The 16,837-nt window shown below is 38.0% G+C and overlaps 2 protein-coding genes across 2 annotated transcripts; one reads left to right on the forward strand and one right to left on the reverse strand.

The window, feature by feature from the left end:
- Nucleotides 1-1,868: 1,868 nt before the first annotated feature.
- LOC118821348 (peroxisomal membrane protein PMP34) lies at nt 1,869-9,137 on the forward strand. The gene is made up of 9 exons (XM_036589918.1): nt 1,869-2,134; nt 3,521-3,581; nt 3,731-3,797; nt 4,181-4,335; nt 5,910-6,026; nt 6,401-6,546; nt 7,467-7,562; nt 7,675-7,757; nt 8,453-9,137. Exons 1-9 carry the CDS (start codon nt 2,060-2,062, stop codon nt 8,598-8,600), a joined length of 948 nt encoding a protein of 315 aa, XP_036445811.1. The 5' UTR covers nt 1,869-2,059; the 3' UTR covers nt 8,601-9,137.
- A 1,195-nt stretch (nt 9,138-10,332) lies between these two features.
- Nucleotides 10,333-15,373, reverse strand: dxo (decapping exoribonuclease). Its single transcript, XM_036589917.1, has 6 exons — nt 14,502-15,373; nt 13,717-13,943; nt 13,262-13,481; nt 12,762-12,897; nt 11,548-11,642; nt 10,333-11,456 (listed from the first exon to the last, which is right to left on the reverse strand). The coding sequence occupies exons 1-6, from the start codon at nt 14,942-14,944 to the stop codon at nt 11,321-11,323; spliced, it is 1,257 nt and encodes a 418-aa protein (XP_036445810.1). The 5' UTR covers nt 14,945-15,373; the 3' UTR covers nt 10,333-11,320.
- Between the last annotated feature and the right edge of the window lie 1,464 nt (nt 15,374-16,837).

Here is a 16,837-nt window from a genome sequence, read left to right on the forward strand (position 1 = left end):
GAACTAAAAAACACTTTTCCACAGGGATACTTTTTTGCTTCTCTTTATTTTTTTTTGTGATAAAAATTTAATGCCACAAAACAGCCCTATACCTGTTTATTAGGGCTGCACATTGTCACAACAACAATTAACAAATTATATTTTGTGCACAATAATCACTATAGTTATATCACTTGTTTATCGTGTCATCGGCCATTGCAATATGAATGTTTTATTGTATGCTTTGAATATCTTGGCCAATCACAGATATTCTCTAGATGTTTTTGGAAGAATCAAGGCATTCACACAGACAGACACACACACACACACACACACACACACACACACACACACACACCCAGTTCCAAATCAATAGGCATTAATATGGAGTCGGTCCTCCATTGAAGCTACAACACTCTACTTCCACTCTTCTGGGAAGCTTTCTACAAAATTTTGAAGTGTGTCTGTTGGAATTTATGCCCATTACAGAGCATCTGTGAGGTCAGACACTGATGTTGGATGAAAGGGCCTGGCTCGCAATCTCTGTTCTAGTTCATCCCAAAGGTGTTCAATGGGGTTGAGGTCAGGGCTCTGTGCGGGCCTGTCAAGTTCTTCCACACCAAACTCACCCAGCCGTGCCTGTTTTGTGCACTGGGGCTCAGTCATGGTTGAAACAGAAAAGGGTCTTCCCCAAACCGTTCCCACAATGTTATAAGCATACAAATGTCTTGGTAAGCTGAAGCATTAAGTTCTCCCTTCACTGGAACTAAGGGGTCTAGGCCAACCCCTAGGCCAAAATGTCAAGAAAATAATTATTTTGAGAGTCTAAGTCAATATTCAGAGAAAATAATTAATTACGTCAAGATTCTTTGTTGAAGGTTTGATATGCTTCTGCTCTGAACAGAGGAGGAGAAAAAGAAACTGCAACATGTAGCAATATGTACATTGTGCAACCTAACCAGAATACTAAACTACTGCCTTCTAAACACAGCCTTTTCACTGATCACCTTTGGGAATAGTTTACTGGGGACATTTTATCACAACATTTATCACAATGACCTTTCCCCAGCACCAATCAGCTGCCTTAGTTTACTTATTAGGTTCCCAGACATTTTCACACCTTATCCGATCTAAACGCATTAAAACACTGGAAACAGCAACGACAGACCACCATGTTGAACATCAAAATATAAAAATGAGAAAATTAATAAATAAATAAAACAAAAGACAGTCCATATATTTAGATGGGGAATCATCTGGGTACATTGATACTTATGTACAAAGTAAATGCATAACACAGTCAAAATATTCATTGAAATTCAGTCTTTTTCTCCTCCAGGAATAGGCCAACCTTCACAGACATTTCATTACCCAGATGTAGCTCAAGATTTTCAGACCTAAGCCAGTTTTGAAAAGATGTCCAGAATGTTTGTACCTTTTCACACTGAAGGAAAATATGTTTCAATGTTATTCTGACAGAAACAACATGCATTTGTATCTAAATTAAATGTTACCCTCAAAAATTCATTGGAAAGGGTAAATATCATTTAAATTTTTTTAATTCATCACTTTTGCTTTTGGTAAAATCAAATAGACCAAATATATTTTCCTAATATGTTTAGCCTTCTGCTCTCTCCTTATTTCTCCTCCTTGTAAACATATTTTCTTCTCAGCTGACCAGGTTAGTACTTCTTTAACAAAACGTTTCTCATAAACGTATTTGTTACCTTTTCTAACCTAAAACTACAGCCACATGTCTGGAGTACTGCGCCACCTACTGTCTTCCACATGAACTTCACATTTAGGCCGCCATCGCTGTTTCCGGCAGCACATCCGGGCGGCAGATGGCGATCTCGAGTCATTTTACACCAAACATCCAGAGCCGGTTAATGAACAACGCGGAAATACACTGCAGGTACTGAACAGTCGGTTGTGTATTCTGACCACTGTTGTCATCCGTGAGAATGGACTGAACATCCCAGAAGGAGTCAGAAGCTTCTCAGGATCCGTCGTTTGCATCTTAAACCGCTCCGAGACGCATTAATCAGCTGCTTTCTGCAGTTCAGAGACGGGAAGCAGAATGTCTGAGAATGACGGAGCAGCTGTGGGTCTCCTGTCTTATGAGACTCTTGTCCACGCCGTGGCCGGAGCGATGGTAAGAGAACTCCCCTCGACTACACAGCAGCCTTGCAGCACCTTTAGCAGCTCATTTTACCGACAAATCTAGCAACATAAAAAGGTTCTGCTAAGCTAGGAAGAGTTGAGATGGAGTCAATTTAGCAACACCGGCCGTTCACGGTCAGCTTTAAACAGACTGAAAGTAAAGCGCGGCTGGGCGATATTCTGTAGTTATTTTGGTAATACTCGCTTACAAACAACAATTCTTAAGCTTATAAATGCTTATAAATAAGCTTATAAAAGCTTATAAATGCAATTCTTAAGCTTATAAATGCTTATAAATGCTGTATGACATTATAAGCCCAAGTTTATCCAGATTGCCCTTGTAATCCAGCTGTAATCCAGCTACTTTCAGGTGCACTCTTTGCTAACCCAGTGCACACACACGCACAACGTGTAGAATCTCACTAGGTTGGGACTCAGGAGCCTGACGTCACCATGCCTAATACGTCGGGCAGAGGAGTATAAAGCCCCCCAGCACTGGGCTGTGAAGCAGTATATCTCCTTTCTCTGGAGTGATTAAAAGTGCACTATCCACCAGGTATCTCTGGAAGGCATAACATGATATTAATTTTGTCAGACGTTTGAAGAGCTGGAACAGAAAAAAAAACTCCCCTACAGCCAAATTTCAAAAACCCAAAAGTGTGAATAGAATGTTTTTCCTTCAGTATTTCATATACTGTGCCTCACTTAATGCAGTTAAATAGGATTAATTATGCTCTTTACCACGATGCATGGAAGGAGCAGGTACTGACTTTGTCTATGATATGCTCAGAAAAGCACATCATTTAAGTTATCTCAGTAACAATAAATGTCATTATATTGCCCACTCAGAAGTTAGAGTGGCCTTTGTGTGTCCAGATCTAATCATCAGACATCAGTAGCTGATCTCACTAATGCTCTTGTGGCTGAATGCAATCAAATCCTCACAGCAGTGTTCCAACATCTAGTGTAAAGCCTTCTTAGAAAAGTACAGGCTGGGACCACAGCAAAGGGAGCTAACTCACTAATACCTTTCAACTCAGAAGAAATACTGGATGAGCCAGTGTCTCCAAACCCTTTGGACATGAAGACTGACTCTGCCGTCAGTTCCACTAGGATTAAACTGCATGCTGAAAATTCACTAGCATGACTTATTAAAAAAAAGGAAAAGTTAAATTTTAACAGCTTCTTCACTCACAGGTGTAACAGTTTACTTCTGTTTCTTACTATGACGCCCATCTGTAGATTTTTCCTCCACTGTTTCAATTTTGATGCCAAACTTAATTTATTAATTACTTATGAGTCTGAGACCTGGTTGATCAGGGTGTCCATTAGAATCTGAGACCCTTGTTATTAACCAGTTATTGTATGTTGTTCACAGGGCAGTATGACCGCAATGACTGTGTTTTTCCCTCTGGACACAGCCAGAATTAGACTTCAGGGTGAGTTGCTGACATATTGTTGACTGATAAGTGGTTTTACTGGTATGACTTTGCTCTTGGGGGTGTGAGTTCATCTTGATTGTTGCTTAAGAATTTACTGTTTGGTACTAGAATGACTAAATTAACTAAATTCTGATGCTGTCGTTCAGTGGACGAGAACCGGAAAGCCAAATCCACCCCTGTCATTCTGGCTGAGATAGCAAAGGAAGAGGGGATGTAAGTATTAAAAATCAGCTGATATTAAGGCTACACACATTTCTCAGTATCAGTTAAAAATGATGCCGGTTAAAAACGCCAAATATTTTGTTTAGAACAGCTTGTTCGAGAAGTTCTATCACATCACATTGCCCTAATGCTGCTAGGCCAACCAATTGCTCACCTTCATTGTAGCAGTACAGGCTGACCTGGTCAGAGAAGCATGGTTGGTTTAAAACCACTGCAGTCTGTTGACTTTTGACCAAATAAAATTACACTGATCAGTATTGTCAGTGATCAGAATGCCGGCTAATAATATTAACCTTATAGTATAAAATGGAAAAATTTCATACTTTTATACTGTCATATAACACATTACACTTGTTTCCTCTTTGATCATGCAGAATGTCTCTCTATCGTGGCTGGTTTCCTGTAATCTCCAGCCTGTGCTGTTCTAATTTTGTCTACTTCTACACTTTCAACTCCCTGAAGCGAGTGATGGTCACTGGCAAACGGCAGTCCAGGCCTAGCAAAGATCTGGTCATGGGCTTCATCTCAGGTGAGAAACAGCACACGTTTTCTATAATCAGAGCTCAATTTGAAGAAAAAAATCCATCCCACTGGATTAAAGTGATATAATTTAGAATGTTTATTAGCAATATTCGCTTTTCATTTGTTGTACTATGGGGTGTTTGCTACAGCACACACAACCTTTGTCAGGATTGCCAGGGTTTGCATTTTTCTTGCCACATAAAATAAAAAAAAAAGAGTTTCAGCTTCTAGTGGGTGACTTTTAATGAGACTTTGGGTTGGTTGACTTGGCAACCCTGCCGGCTACAGGGAATGCTAAAAATACAGCATTTCAAAAAGGAGAAATGTATGATAAACAGTGTAAACTAAACAGAGATGTTTGTTAATAAAACTTAAAATCGGAGTTTATAATTATGGGGACTGTCTTAACATTTAATTGAATAAATAATATTAAATTAAATAGAAAGTAAAAAAAAAAAAGTAATAAAAAATGATGGCACCCCCACTACATCTCCAGAACGAGAACCGCTAAGCTAACTTAGTGACTTTACTGCCAACAGCATTGCTGATACCATGAAGTAAGTGTTCTGACATCATGTCATGACTTTTTAAATGTTGCTGGTAACTACTGCGAAGAGTTTTTATTAGAGGTAATAAAATACTCGTTCAAGAGCGAACATGTCGAGAAGCACCAATAAACTGTCCAGCAGTAAATATAGACAGCAGTAACTCATGTCTTCCAGTTTTTTTCTTAAGGATGGAAGATGGCTACTTTGTAGAGCTCAGTGTGCCAAAAAATAGCTCAGAGTCTGATTGGGAATGTGTGTGACTGATCCCAGTGCCAATTAATGACAACAGAGCTAACAAATGGTTTGATTTCAGATCTCAGGTTTAAACATTTTGTGTGTATCTTCAAATACACAACTGTAATACAATGATTAAATGATAATTGTAAAAAATAAAGAGATTGGATTGTTATATAGGACATACGTTGTTCAAAGTGAAGAATTATTAAATGGCAATCTAATCACAATTTAGGGTGACACAAAATTAAAATGTGGAACCTACTGGCTTGAATAGGGCTGAAAGCTGAATTGTTTTTATACTGAAATCACAATTTGAAAGAGTACAGTTTTTATCACAGTTTATATTATTATATTATCAACAACATTGTCTTGAATTTTAAGTGAGGAAATTTAACCCAATAACGTTGAGCTCGCAAATTTAGATGAGACAGACCAATAAGAAAAAACAAATGTGAAATCACAACCACAACTAACTAGCAGTGTGGCACATTGAGCGTTCATGCTTAAACCCAGAAGAACTGGATTTGCTGGTGTTCTTGGCCTTGACCTTATTTTATAGAAAACAATTGCAATTTAAATCACAGTCACAATAGTGGTCAGAAAAATCACAATTAGATATTTTCTCCAGCCCTAGGCTTGACATCTAAGTGGCTTGCTTGCTTGTGTAAAGAAAGCCAGGAAAGAAAACAAGAATTTACTGAGAGACACCACAACACCCGCAGAAGTAAAACGCAGTGCTTTTAACTTCTTTAAGAATTGAACTCTCTAACTGGGTATGTTCTGATATCTTCGACAGGGGCCGTGAATGTGCTCCTGACCACACCGATGTGGGTGGTGAACACTCGGCTGAAGCTGCAGGGAGCAAAATTCCGGAATGAGGAACTCCACCAGACTCAGTACAATGGCATTTTTGGTCAGTCCGAAGAGCACTGAAGAACACCTTACATAACCATTACTCCACTGAGGTATAGACTGTCAATGGAAACATACGTACCTCATCCACAAAATCAGAAAACTGCGGTCTGTTTTCCGTTGATCTGTGCACTGCCCACAAATGCATTGTTTGTGAGGTTAGAAGCTTTAAAAAACAAATGTTGTCAACATGAAGCGGTAGCTACAAAAGAGCACATTTGTGGGCGGAGCACATATAGGCCAGTTAATAGAAATTTTTAGTGTAAAAAATGTTGGTTGCTGTAGCTGAATGTAGTCTTTTAGCCACAGAAACTGCAGCGTAACCACAACAGCATACAACATAAATTAAAACGATTTTTTCTGCTCCTCTCCAAGACGCCTTCTCCCAGATCATAGCTAAAGAGGGAGTGGGGACTCTGTGGAACGGCACGCTCCCATCCCTGGTGTTGGTGTTCAATCCAGCGGTGCAGTTTATGTTCTATGAGGCCATGAAAAGGAGGGCAGGGCAAGGAGGAAGGAAGGTGAGCTCATTACTATTTGTTATTCTATTATATATGTTATATCTATATATGAAGATGCTGGATACACACACACACCACACACACACAAACTTACTTCACAAACTAGTTGTTCCTAATGTCACTGTTGTTGATCTTAGTAAGCCTGTATCCTACTAAAGCTGTCATGGTCCCTGTTGGTTGTTAAATTCTGGTTTTAAATGAATCTTACTTTCACTGCAGAAGAAGCATTTACTCTAGAAGGGTGTTTTTACACTGCATGTTCAAAAACAAGCACCTGCCCAAAAGGGAATCTGCTTGAGAGAGCTGGAACTGTTACAATTTAATAGTCTTTTTGGTCATTTAATTAGGCTAATAAGCTACCCTGCTTGCTAGTTAGATTTAACTTATTGGCCGACACATAACGAAATATCACACTTTTTACACAAATGAATACGTGTGTGTCATCAAACAAAGCTTATATTTTTCTCTGAGTGTAAAAATACAAGCAAAAACACTCTTTTGTGGAGGCTAACATAAACGCTAATAGTGGAAGCCTTAGATTTCTTAACTGGCTTATGTCACCTTAGTGAACAATTCACAAAGTAATAATTCTAAAAATAGCAATCAACAATCTTTTGTTTACAAACTTTCTGGTCTGGTATGTGCCAGGGCACACAAACAACAGCATTCCAATGTTGCCATTTGTCTTTATACTGATCTAGAATAAGAACAGAGAAACCACAGTGAATGGGGCAGGACATTCTAGAGACTCCCAACTGACACACACATAGGGTACACCAACCAAACATTTGGATCTGTGTTTGTTGGAGAACACTGGGTTAGGCTGCTCTGGGCTCAGGCTGTCAATTAATAACTTTCTCAGCATGTATCTGCATTCTTTGTGCTGAAAATGCTGGACTTTGTTTTTTGTTGGCTTACAGATTTCATCAGTTGAGATCTTCCTCATCGGTGCCATTGCCAAAGCTATCGCAACCTCCGCCACTTATCCACTGCAGACCGTCCAGGCTATTCTGAGGGTAAACACATTTATTCATTAGTTTATCACTGGGTCTGGAGATTACCTTTACAACTTGACATTTAGTGCGAATTGCTCATGTGCCACCATCTCTGCTATGGCTTCTTCCTCAGTTTGGCCAATACAAATCACAAGAGAAAGGGGGTCTGATGGGCAGCCTACGTAATGTGGTGGATTTACTAATGGACAGAATCAAGTAAGTTCATATGCACAAAAACTCTGCCAGCTCTTCATATGATACAACAAGAGGGTTCTTCATAGGTTCTTTAGTAAAGGCAAAGGTAAAATTTAGAACCGTGGTAACTCAAAGAAACTTTTGAATGTTTGAATGGTTCTTTGCAGAGTTAATTTGTTCTTCTCTTTGACGGAGGAATGGTTGTTAATGCTTCTTGAATCTTCTAAAAATGGTTCTGTAGTAAAAATAGTCAAAGATACTATTTATAAACCCACTTTGCCTGAACTGTATAAACTGGTTACTGAGGGTGATTAATCTGTAGGAGTTTAAAATACATCAGTACATCAGTCTGAGTGTTTCATATACATCAATTTAGGAATGTTAGGATTGATTTATAATTGGTTTGTAAATGTTCAGTAACATATGTGGTGATTTTATGGGCAAAAATATTCAAACAAAAGTAAAGCGTAGTATATTTTACATTGTTCTCAGTACTGTATAAATAGTCCCCCTCAGTCATATTTGTGTAATCAGGGTCTTCTGTAAAATAATTCTGAATTATGTTGAAATTAGAGATTTCATGAAGCATTGAATCATTTCCTAAATAACTGCAACCAAAAGTATTTTGAGGACAGAGATTTACTCCCCTGATAAGTTGTGCAGTCATTTGTCCTTGAAGAATAACCCTCTTGTCCTTGTTCTTATCTCTTTCGCAGGAGAAACGGAGTGATAGGCTTGTACAAAGGTCTGGAGGCCAAGCTTTTACAGACGGTCCTGACGGCAGCTCTCATGTTCGTGGTGTATGAGAAGATTGCAGCAGTCACCTTCAAACTGATGGGCCTCAATAAGAAACTAAAGCACTAAGATCGGTGGCCTTATAACAAACAGTAAAGCCTTGAACCTAACCAGATACAGCCTTATCACTTACCTACCTCTCTAACCTCACTCAGGCACATGCCACATACTAATGGTCATACTAGGTCTACACTAACTATGGCTTTATAATCCTGCAAGTCTTAAACAGGGGTTCACTAAGTTTGAGCGTTCAAGTAGCCCACATCACAAGCATTTTTTGTGCTGACCATTCAAATCAAAATGATGGGCCTTTAGTGACTGTTGCAGTTGCTGAGGACTCTGAACTCTAAACAGTAGAGTTTAGAGACTTAAAATAACAATGGCTTGGCTTATTATAACTGGCAGCACCACACTTGCTAGTTAATAGTAGATCACTTTCTAAAAGGGGAAAAGACAGAACTGTCTGCTTGTACATATTGGAAACAATAGCTAGCTTGCACAGCTGGATTGACGGTTATGGCAGTATGGTTACTTGGCAAAAGAGGTGCGCAGCCAGAAGCAGCGTTCAAAAAAAATGTAGTGTGACCCTTCCAAGACTGCTGTGTGCCTTTTGCCTTCAGAAAACCATTGTGAACCCCCCTCCTTTTAAGACTTGCTGTAAAACGTTTCATCATATTTTGACAGCTTTCGTTTTAATCATGCATCTCCAACCTGTGTTACAGACAGCAGTATTGCATCACGTACATAGTTTGTTCCTATGTGGTGGTTACATTGTCTTACCTCTTTTTTTAACATTTTCTTTAGCCAATCAAAAGAACAGCCAGTCTATTCTACAGTCTTTATACACAAATCTGTAGAGATTTAACTTACTTTTGTTAGCAGTATGTGGGCAATGAACTGATGTTGAATTATTGTAGATAAGTAAGTTGTATGTGTGTATCCAAACTGAGAGAAGTGATTACATCTCCGTATTCCGAGATGGAAAACTGTTAATTAACAGCTGCACTGATTATAGGTGTTTACATGATCTTGATTATTTAAACAATATTTACAGTGAGTGCACTTTCTTTTGAAAAAAATTTAAGTTAATGCAACAGTAACTCTGATGCACCTTCTGCATTTTTGGTACTGACCATCAGTACATGTGACCAGTAAAGGGAGAAGAAGGCACTGTTTGTAGAAAAGAATGTAATTGTTCACAGCACTGCTGACTTTTTTATGCAAAGCCTCAAATGATCTGTATCTGTCCTTGTGTTAAATGCCTGAGTTAAATAGAATCTCACTGTAAATGTGCAATTAGTTTTTGAACTTCAAGTGGTGTAAAAGAATAACAATATCTGTGATGTTGATTTGTTTTATGAACATTTAATTTGTATAATGACAATTTTGTATGTGGACATACGTACATGATGCTACTAAGTATAAAAAATTTACTTAATTTCATGTAAAATTAGTATGTAATCACTTAATTTGTATTATCCAACAAAATTTTCTACATCTCACTGAAGCTGGGATTAATCAATCAGAGCTACTCAGACAATGTAAACTTGTTTACATTATAATTATAATATCAACAGTCTTCGTACTTGAACACCTTGTGTGCGATTCACCCTTATTTGTGCAACTTTTTTTCTTTAACTAATTTCCTTGAATGTAAATTTTTTGGTCATGGTGAAATTAAATCAGATATAGATTCTACTTGTATTAAAAGGTAGTTTGGCAGGAAAAAACCTTGTTCATGCGTGCCTTATAAAGCAAGAAACAATAATGAGTTACACTCATTAGGGGAACATACTGAATCTTACAACAGACAAATGGTTTATTTACACTGAGCTTAGTACAATTCATGAATGCAAGAGAGACTTAAGTGTTTATTGCTTTGTTTTCTTGGATAGTTTATGTTTGAGGCTTTAAAGGGCCCATACCCTACATCTCTGAGGTCCAGGTATGAGGTTTCTATGAGGTTATGTACCAAAATCAGTCATAATTCATTTTTACATGACCATTTTCCAAAATTTCTTCATCCCTTAGAATTAAACAGGATGTTTTTGTTACTGTGCCTGTAAGACTGATATGGCTTGAATGCATCATTCCTCCCTGTAACTTCAGAGTAAATAGGTGGGGCTAAACTGCTATAAGCTGAATAGGGGGAATATATGTAAATGTTGCTTTTTGTGACATTAAAAAAACAAAGAATTCAAAACAGGCTGTTTTTGCAGCAACAATCCTTACATCCTATGTCAAACATTTGTGAAGATGTAAACACTTTGTTTTTCGATGATATAGGCCCTTTAAATGATTTTTGATCATATTAATGTAACTTTGATAACAGCATACATAGAAATCTTAAACAAGAGACAATGAGACAAACTTTTAAAAAAGTAAACCACTTATTTTGCAACTGCTTGTCACTGACAGCCAGACCACAGTGAACAAGTCCTGATCGCATTTCTTAATGTAACTTAGTCTCCCCACCTTAATCCATAAAACAGATCTCACAAATATTCATCTCAACAGCGGTCAAGTCACCTCCAAGACCTAAAAGTGTCCATGAAGAATTAAAAATTATGCCTGGCTGTGTGAAGGAGACTACTGTGTATTTTGGACATTGCATTACCAAACAACTTCGAATTGGGTGGTAAAATTGTACCACAGTATTGGTATACAATTACACATCACAGGGTCAGCGTCATTCAATCCATTGATAAGAAACTAGCTGACCCACAGGAAGGCACAACCAGCTTCAGCAGTTAAATATGTACAGATAACAGTTCATTTTCAGGGTTAGGTTAGTGGCGTGTCTCTGGAGCGCGGTGACTTGCTATTTCCTTAACATACCAGTCTGGCAGGAATGTATATTCAGAGTCTCTGTGAGCAGAGAATGTCACATCTCTGTGTGGTTCCCAAGCAAACAGGTACACCAATCTGAAAGACAATGTTAGGAAAAACTAAGCATGTACGCTCTGCAACCAGGAGAAAGATATGAGTAAATCTGTGTAACAAGCAAACTCCATACCTTGGGTTGTCTTCCTTTACAACAGATTTCACAAAGGACAGGAAATCACTGCAGAAGTTCATGCAGACTGTCGGCTTCCAGCAGTTGTACTCATTCTATAAGAGAAACAGAGATTTACATAACTCATTTTCATGACCAGAAGAAATGAAAATTTCCTATTATGATATCAGCGACCAAAATTATTAAAGGTTTCAGTATTATTGCAAAAATACACTGAAAAAATTTAAAAGGTAAAGCTGCACATATGCACTGTAAAGATGTAACAATGCCTTGTTTAGAAAGGACATTCTATTAATTGTGCCATGTAATGCAACTGCATGGTTTAAACACAAAAGTCTGCAAATAATCATCACAAATCAACAACTCACTCCAGCGGTCCTCCTCCTTCCCAGCTCTAGTGTCATTAACCAACAACATTAACCAACATCATGGTTCTAATCATTTCACTCAAATTATGTTCAAAATATCATAAGAATACTGAACTGCGAACCAAGTCTCATAAATTGAATCAAATTATCAGCTCATAAATTGAATCTAATTACACCCCACTTAAAAAGCATTATACATTATAGTGATTAGACATTTTATCAAAGAAATCAACTACAGTTTAAATAATTATGAAATCATCAGCACTGTTCTCACGCGTTCTGTAGCGGTACACTATAGACTCCCCCTGTGATTATAAAAAGACTTGGTAATCAAAGTCATTAAAAAATTGAAACAATACAAGTGTTACTGTTTTTATACCCAATAAAATTTAATTCAAATATTAAATCCGGCAACTACCCCATTCATAACAATACTGTTTTACTACCTCAGTAACTGCTGTGTTTATGTATGTTATCTGACGTAACTTACAGATCACATCATTTTAAATATGTCTGCACCTTATTCCACTACTTCATGTCCAGAAATCTGTGCTGTGTCGGTGCTACACTGTCCGGTCTGTTTACTGTGTCTAATGTCTGTTTAATTTATCTTATTTATTGTATTGTTTCTAGCTTAATTTTTGTAATTTTGTACTTTTTGTTCCTTGTTGCACCTTGTTCCTGGAGGAACGTAATTTCGCTCCACGGTGTACTTGTACATAGTCGGAATGACAATAAAAGCCTCTTGACTTGACTTGAGTTGACATTTCCAGATTTCCTTTTACATCATCCTAATTTGAAGGGATAGACTCTTACTTTATAGTCAAGTTATTAATCCAAACCAACCTTGATGAGCTGGGATATTTTGGAGATGTGGAACGTCTCTACGGAAACTACTACTCCATCCTGATCTCGAAAGCCAGCGACTATTCGTGGAACTCCAGGAAGAAACGACTGTGCCCACCATTTGAGCAGCTTGTATCTATGAGAGAAATATATTACCATTTTTTTGTTCTATAATTGGCAAAATGACTAAGAAAAAGACAGCACTATTTTTACATGTCAGTCAAGTAATAATCATTAAAACAGTCACAGAAATAAAAAATAAACCCCAGTTTAATATTAATATGCTCTATCAACCAAAATTTTTATAAAAAAAACAAATGAAGACTTTACCTAGTGGCCAAAATTCATCAAAAGCATAAAGACAGTCTAAAGCAGGAAAGAGAAAAAGGTCCAGTGTAGCTGCAGTACATCTGATTTTACTTGTGTAATCAATTGCTCTGCACTGCAGCCACACTGGCACTTTGTGGATAAGACAGAACGCCCCTGGTCTAAACGCACACCTGTGGAAGTTACTGCGCTGTTTTGGGGTACAGATTTCAGCAGAGGTTTTGAGCTCAACGTAGCAGGCTGGAGCTGGAGGAGATTTGGGGTCTTTGTCCTGACAGTCCACCTCCCCAGAGAAAAGCAGCTTATGATCAGCCAGACGAGTCTGGACCACAGTGCAGAAAGCCTCATTAGTGTTGACCACTCCACTTCCATCTGGAACACTATGCACATCATCTAAAAAGAAGAGAAAAACAAAAAATATTAAAGAAGTTTGTTAACTGCTGGTGAACAGGTTTACTTTTTAGCTGCTTATTGTCCAAAATAAAAAAGCAAACATCAAATACATCTTGACTGATCAACAACATCTGAGGTAAATGGACATTTTGCCAAATTGTCACTTTGAGAACAACTTCTATCAAACTAGTGATAATATTTTTATTTTATATAATTATTTTGAAAATTATAATACCTGCACAGACATACTGCTCAAACTTATAACCCCAGTACATCATCTCCTCATGCCTCTCCGTGCGGTTCTCTCTGTTCACTTGGGCAGCCTCCGTCTCCACTTCACTCATGTAAAGAGTGCCACTGAATCTCGACACGGCCAGCAGCCATCCCTCCTGGGTCTCATATGGAGTGGTCAACAGCTTGGTTAAGTGGCCTCGCCATGTCACAAAGTCTACACCTAGAGCACTGGAAATTAATGTGGTTCAGTACTTTCTGGCACACAGCCCAAAACAGGACAGCATGTGCCCATAACATGGAAACACATTTTACCCTGGCCTTTTTTTTTAAACAGTAAGAGAGTCTGATGTAGTATAGCAGTAAACATGTTTAAAATTGCAGAACATACCATTCACTCCTTAGTCTTACAGCTCATTTTGAATTCAGTTTTTGTGATGTCATAAAAACCAGCACACACATATATCCCCCTTCTAGGGTAGTAAGGGGGGTAGGCGGTCCTACTCAGCCTAAAGCAGTTTAGCCCTGCCAATGCACACTGAAGTTAGGTGTTTTAGCCCTGACTACTGTGCACAACACAGGGCCGATCAGAACAGATGTCATTTACATATATAAAGGCATAGTAACAAAAATAGCCTGCATTTTAAGGGACAAGTGTGAGAAGGGTAAGGTGAAAATGAATGTATTTTTGTCTTAACCACATATAAGTGGACTTTAGAACAATATAAGTAAAATGCAGAAAACAGGCCCATTTAAGAGCCAAAGGATCTAATGAGGCAACATCCTTACCAGGCTGATGATGTGGCAGCATTTCTTGAGTGGAGTTTGGCTCTGTTCTCCAGAATCCACCGTAATAAATGGTCAAGCCTCTCTTTCACACTTTCATCCCTTTTTATAAAGCGGTCGCGGTAACCGTCCCTCAGGTTGAGATTAGGGCTTTTACCGGGGTCAGAGTAATACCGGAGCTGTCTAGAGTCGCTGAAAAAGTTACGCTCTGAATCCAGAGAAAAGAATCCAACTTCCACAGGCTGTTTGTATACTGGAAAGTCGCGCTCGTACAGCTGTCTCCGTGTACTCAGGGACTGGGGAACTGAACAAAATGTTTGACCACCTGGTCGAAAACGTTTAGAAGCACAACCCTCAGCGTCTCTGTCTCTTTTATGCTGATACGGGGCGCCGTTACCGCTTCGAGGAGCGTCCGAGTGCCGTGTTTTACCGCGGCGATGCTCCATGTTTTAATTATTTGCTACTGATAATTTGCTAACATTTCATACCCAGATATTGACTCGTATCACGACTTAATACATGCTATTTAACAATTCTGATGTGTTGTGGAGGATTTACAATGAAGTGTATCCAATAACAACTCCTGAAATATTAGCCAGCCAGCTATAACAGACGGTATGTAAATGTAGCTACCAAAGCTACCAAAACAGAACCTTAGCTAGCACTGGATACTCAACGAGCTGTATCAATTACTCTTCTCAGTTTTAGCTACAGTTCAGAAATATACGTTAATTGATAAAAACGCTTACACTCTTACTGTTAAAAAGCACACATAGAAGATTTATGAAGTTAAAAGCGGTCTGGGCAAAAGACGATACTGTCACAGCAATGGATGGTTAGCTATTTTGATTTTTACGGGGAGACCTGTGACCCCGCCGGCAGTAACTGGCTTTCAAAATAAAAGACACACGCAAGTACAAATAATTAGTAAAAGTATGAAGTATTGTTTTCTGCTGTGAATATTAAACACATGTACTATATAATTGATGGCATTATATGTATGTTTATAGAAAATCTATATTTCGATGGAATCTCAGGATGTATTTTTTTTTAATTTTCTTTTTATTGGGGAAAGTCTTTTGAAAAGAACATTATGACTATCTAAGGACAGTTCCATTATGGGCCTATTCAGTTGCTTTACTTTCAATGCTTGTATGCTTTCATATACCTATATACACATAAATGCACATAAATACATAAATACCTACATACACACAATCCTCATTTCCTAATCTTTGCTTTTCTTATGATAAACATATTTTGATAATACCCTCCATATCAATAATCATTATAAAGGAAGAGGAAAAGAAAAAAGGAAAAGAGAGAGAGAGAGAGAAAAAAATGAGGAGGGGGGGTGTTATTCCAACTAAAAACATGAAAATTTCTGACTTTCCCTTCAGATTAGCTCCTTAAAAAACTATTTACATTACAAAAGTGGAAGCGTGTTCTTTAATTGAGAGGAGAGGAAATAAAAAGGTAGGTCATAAAAAGCCTACAAAACCGACAAGTTCTGGTCGCTGGGGTCTTATATATACTAACCACTTAGACCAAATCTGACAGAATTCTCAGGATGTATTTGACCTAATCCTAGATCTTTGCCGTAGGAGGACTATTCAACAGACTTCTCCCAAATGGGCTAAAGTGTGGTTTAAAATGTCCACAAACCTGTTGTCTCAATGTTAGGATTATTGATATTATCATTCATTCATCTTTCATTTATAATTGATTCATCTTTGTTGTATCAAACAATATCCTAAGATATTGTATTGTACAATACAAAATCATAACAATACTGCAGTCCCACTCCTGGCTCGTGCTGTAGAAGCGCGGGAGGCGTGGCCATGCAGTGCGAGGAGACTGTGTTCAGCGTTCAGACTGGTCAGCACTGCGTTCACAGTAACAGAGACTTTTAATGTAAATAAATTATAGTTTTTAGCTTAATGATGTGCAGTTGTGTTGTTGGTACTATTCTGTGCTGGGCTATGGGGTTAGTTGGTGCAGTGTTAGTGCTACTGTGAAGAGAAAGTGTATGACTAAGTTTATGTATATAAGCTCTATAGAGTAATTTAGTCGCAAATATCAACATTTTTTCAATATTGTTCGTGTGAATTTATTATATCACATATTTCATGTTCGTTCATGTTTGTTTTACTTAGATCTAGTAACGAAGGTAATTCCTATGCTGATTACCTCTATTTGGTTCACTATTTTATTGAAGTAAAACACTTCAGAGTAGCTCAGGTTATTCTAATTCTTTCTGATCAATAAACCAAAGTCATTCCTGTTTTCTCTGCTTGTGATCAGAGGCTACCAACAAATTCTTGCAGGTTTGAACTACA

This window comes from Colossoma macropomum, unplaced genomic scaffold (assembly GCF_904425465.1).
Source record: "Colossoma macropomum unplaced genomic scaffold, Colossoma_macropomum, whole genome shotgun sequence".
Taxonomy (NCBI): domain Eukaryota; kingdom Metazoa; phylum Chordata; class Actinopteri; order Characiformes; family Serrasalmidae; genus Colossoma; species Colossoma macropomum.